Below are 4,830 nucleotides of genomic sequence, written 5' to 3' on the forward strand. Positions count from 1 at the left end.
ATTTTTTGCCTTTTTTTTTTTTTTTTTTTTTTTCTTTCAAATAAAGAAAATGTTTGTCTGAAAACTGTAAGGAATGGATTTTGTGTGCCCTGTACAGAACATTAATGTAAAGATATTCAACGTATGTAGCACCAGTGCTATATGCGAAAAAGTTAACGTACAGCCCTGATATGATATTTATTTTTTTCACTGGAGGAAAAAGAGGAAAATAATAAGTAATAAAATAGGTGTCTTATTTCCATCCTGCCACCTGAGGTCACTCATACAATGACCAACACACAAATTAGGCTACTGTTTACAAAATTATAGTGTTTACATTACTGACAAAAATGTGTTTTCTATGTGTTTGTTTACAAATTATCATTTCTTTTCTATGCGGTTTCCTCATAATATGGTTTTCTTAACAAGAAAATTATATTTAAATACTAGTCACTATTGGAATAAGTTCTAGAATCTAATAAATAAGAACTAGTATCTAATGAATAAGTACTAGTAACTTTACAAAAGACACTAGTACCTAAAGAATAAGCACTAGTAGCTAATGAATAAGTACTAGTACTTAATGAAAAAGATACTAGTATCTAAAAAATAAGTACTAGAAACATTAAAATAGATACTAGTACGGTGATTGAAACCTAAAGTTGCTTCGTCTGTTTTCAACGGAGTCAGCCAACACACTTATATAGACAACTATGTCATGCCGACATGGTGGCTTGCTAGCTAGATGGCTAGATAGAAATTGCCTAAAATCTTATTCAAAAAAGTTGTTTAAACCACAGATATGACAAATATATTTTCGCAAAACTGGTTTTCTAATATATTTGACCATTACCAATGCCAAACACATGCACATTTCATTACCACTTTAACACAAAAACCAATCAGTTCAAATCTAATTTGGCCTCGAGCATCACATTTCACTGCACTTTATATAATCTTTAACCTGTGTGACCCATCATTCTGTGCAGCTAAACATTATGCCTATAATTTCCCCCAGATAAAACCAAAGAGCCCATCCTTGCAACCTCTAAACCAATCCAGCCTGGACTTCACCATTCTCTAAACTCCACCCATCACCCCGTGCCCAGCCTTGTCTCTGCTCATGGCATGTATCTGGGCCCTGGAGGGGTGGGACCTGCCAGTCTGACAGCGGCCACCATGCTGCAGCGCACAAATGAGGAAGAGCGCTGGTTGGCCCGGCAACGGAAGCTAAGGCAAGAGAAAGAGGACAGGCAGTACCAGGTTTCAGAGTTCCGTCAGCAGGTCCTAGAGCAGCACCTGGACCTGGGCAGACAGGGGGAAATTGCAGACCTGCATATAGAGGGACACAGGTAAGGGCATTTTCACACTGGATGTTGTCACACAGATGTCTGCATTCCCTGAACTTTAAACATATATTTGAAGAGTTTGGTTCCAAAACGCTATAAATCCATTTTGATTAATTTGAGTAAAAAAAAACACTATTTTCTGTTTCAACATGACAATCACATGCGATTTATCGTGCAGCCCTAAGTTTGTTCGTTGATCACAAAGTACAAAATAGATGAGGATAACTAGGATGCCGGGTGTATTCAAAGCGCCGCCATTACTGTCTAGAGTGTGTGGAATGGTGCGCTGTGGACAAGACAGATCAGAACTGACAGGAAGCAAAGTGGGAGAGAGATAGGGGTTGGGATCGGTAAAGGTCCTCAAGTGAGGATTTGAACTCGGGACGCCCGTAGTGCAACAGCGCTGTCAGCGCGCTGCCCACAAGGCTATCAGCGCCGACAACATATGTGTTCTTTAATGACAAAAATTCAGCCTACAATATACAAGAGGTCACACTTAATTTTTTTTTAATTATTACAGTAATTCAGTTATTGAGCTGCATTAACAGGTGTCATCTAGGAAAAATAGAAATGCTGGATCATGAAAAAGCAGGTATGGGTGGTGATAAAATCTAAATCAGGAGCAATTGGACATCAGGTGAAAACTGTTGGAATGGTTGGGGATGGAATAAAATTGCTGAGTCCTTGTTTCGAGTCTAGTGTTTTTGGTTGGGGTGTCAGAATTGGTTTGAATCCAGTTGACTTCAAAGAGTGACTCACATGTTAACATCATCTACAGTGTACGAAGTACTGATACAAATGAGTTAAGTTTAGGTTGCAAAACCTTGGGACAGTTTTGTTTCATTGCAAAAGTCAGAGCTAACAAAGACTGGGAAATTTATTTCCTCTTTTAGACCTATACCAGACCATCACGAGCCCAACAGCAGAGATCGTGAGAGAGACAGAGATGCCCATCCTCTCCTGGGAGCTCCGCCCCCTCTCATCTCCCCAAAACACCAGCACAAAGACCACGCTCCCCCACCACCAACCACACTTTGGAACCCTGCATCGCTTATCGAGACCTCCACCGACTCTAGACGCACCTTGCATGAGCCCCAGAGTCTGGGTCACTATGATGTTAGTCGGCTTTCCCTACCCCCCTCCAAACATGAACGCCATTACAACTTTGAAAAGCTGGAAGAGGGATTTCGGAAAAGGGACAGTCTGGATAAATATCCTCCCATCCAGCCCAGTGGGTTCTCTGAGTCCAACACTTTCCTAGTGGAGCTGGAAAAATCCACCCATAGCTTCCTGAATCATCAGAGGGCACCACTGAGTATGGCAGGGCCATATGGAGAGCTGAGTGCAGGCCTGAAGTCCAGCGGGTGTTTTAAGAGCCTCCAGGGGCATTCACGTCTTGCACCAGATGCCATGTTAGTGTACGATGAGTTCCTGCAGCAGAACAGACAAGCTGTCAGCAAACTTGACTTGGAGGAGAAAAGACGCAGAGAAGCCAGAGAGAAAGGTAAGTAGTTAACTGTGCCAGTCATCAAATGCTAAAAATGTTCACACAGCCCAGAAAAATTATCATCCCAATGATTATTGTTTTTGTAAAAACTGGTGCTGATATCTATATCTATATATATACTATCTATATACTGATATACTGGTGCTGAGAGCTGGAGAGCCTACAGACAAGGTGTGATAAATTTTCAGTAGCTAAATACTAAATTATTTTTGGATAGCGAATACTTCTTTTAATTGCATGATTAGCAAATAAATTTTTTTTTTAATGGCCATATATCTGCAGATTAAGGCCAAAGTATACTTTGGTTTTTACATGTACGAAAGAGAATGTGTAAAGTGCATGTGACACAAATGTCATCATTGGCATAGTTCACTCACTTTATGCACAATTTTTGTAACCACATGGTCACATGCATCTTGTTTTTTTTTTGTTTTTTTTTGCACTAATTAGTTTCCTCAAAGTAGAAACACTGGCCTGGGCTGTTGTTTTACAGTTAATAAAGAAACAGAGGAGATGGAACAACAAAAAGAATAGTTTCTAGTAGAGGTCGACAGAACCAGAACCATCATTTTTAAATGAATAAAAATATTAATATTAATTATTATATTGATCATTAAAATTAGTTCATAGTTTATTAACTAATGTTAACAGAAGAAACTTTACAAATGTAAAAATGTATTAGTAATAGTAAATGTTGAAACTCTAACGAGGAACAATAATTATACCGCTTTCATTCATCTTAATGTTACAAGTAGAGTCTTATTATAAAGTGTTACCATTTCATTTCAAAGTTATGCTTTAAGATCTTTAAACCTTTAAATATCTACACAAAGGCCATTGTATTGAAATTACATACATATGGATATTGTATGTATACTCTCACACTTTAACTGCTTCTATGCTAGAACATCTTAATGTTACAAATAGAGTCTTATTATAAAGTGTTACCATTTCATTTCAAAGTTATGCTTAAAGATCTTTAAACCTTTAAATATCTACACAAAGGCCATTGTATTGAAATTACATACATATGGATATTGTATGTATACTCTCACACTTTAACTGCTTCTATGCTAGAACACTTGATGATGCTCTAATCAAAATAACGAAATATGTCAGTCGCACACCAGGCAAAAACGCAGCGCTGCATCTAGGGCTGCGTTTACACTTGGCATTAACATGCGACCTGTATCCGGATGTTGTCCACATACACATTGAAAAGACAAGTGATCGGATCTCAGTGTAATGTAAACGCAATCCAGCCATTATGTCTGCATTCGCAGGTCAATGTCACGCAAAACCCCACCCCCTCTTCTGTCAGAAGAGAGATGGAGAACACCAGGCCATGGAGCACTAGTGAGACTCGTACACTTATTTTGATTTGTAAAATGTCCCGTGACTGAAAATGGTTTTCAAAAGAAATCCCACCGCTTCAGGTCAACTTTGCACCGGGGCCATCCTCTGCAGACTTAATCTAAACATTGCACGGGAAAGACAGATCCGATCGGCTATCCAGATACAGATGTCAGTAGATGCTGCCAAGTGTAAACGCGCCGTGTCCTGATTGATGATCGCATGTTAATGCCAAGTGTAAACGCAGCCTATGTGATCTTGTTTGGTTTCTGCTATTAAATCAGGTTCACTGAATTTTAACATCATCATTTGTTTATTTTAGACTGGATAGACGTAAAACAGCGAAGAGTGGTTTATTAAATGGGGAAAAGTTTACTTCAAGAATGAATAAAGCAGTATAGATGAGTTTTAAGTTTGGTAAGTTTGGTAACAGAGCAAACGGAAAGAGATAGCGTGATCTATATTACAGCTCTCTATATCAGGGGTGCCCAACCCTGTTCCTGGAGATCTACCTTCCTGCAGAGTTCAGTTCCAACCCTGATCAAACACACCTATCTGTAATTATTAAGTGCTCCTTCAGATCCTAATTAGTTGGTTCAGTTGTGTTTGATCAGGGTTGGAGCTGAACTCTGCAGGAAGGTA

General features: G+C 39.0%; 1 protein-coding gene across 2 annotated transcripts in view; it reads left to right on the forward strand.

The window, feature by feature from the left end:
* Positions 1–4,830, forward strand: part of LOC107661366 (genetic suppressor element 1-like) — a 229,493-nt gene that overhangs the window by 208,371 nt on the left and 16,292 nt on the right. For both annotated transcript variants that reach the window (XM_016450893.1, XM_016450894.1), the window contains 2 exons: positions 998–1,331; positions 2,222–2,832. In XM_016450893.1, coding sequence (XP_016306379.1) covers positions 998–1,331; positions 2,222–2,832 — 945 coding nt within the window. The remainder of the gene's footprint in view (positions 1–997; positions 1,332–2,221; positions 2,833–4,830) is intronic.

The sequence above is a fragment of the Sinocyclocheilus anshuiensis genome, unplaced genomic scaffold (genome assembly GCF_001515605.1).
Source record: "Sinocyclocheilus anshuiensis isolate Anshui unplaced genomic scaffold, SAMN03320099.WGS_v1.1 scaffold727, whole genome shotgun sequence".
Lineage (NCBI taxonomy): Eukaryota > Metazoa > Chordata > Actinopteri > Cypriniformes > Cyprinidae > Sinocyclocheilus > Sinocyclocheilus anshuiensis.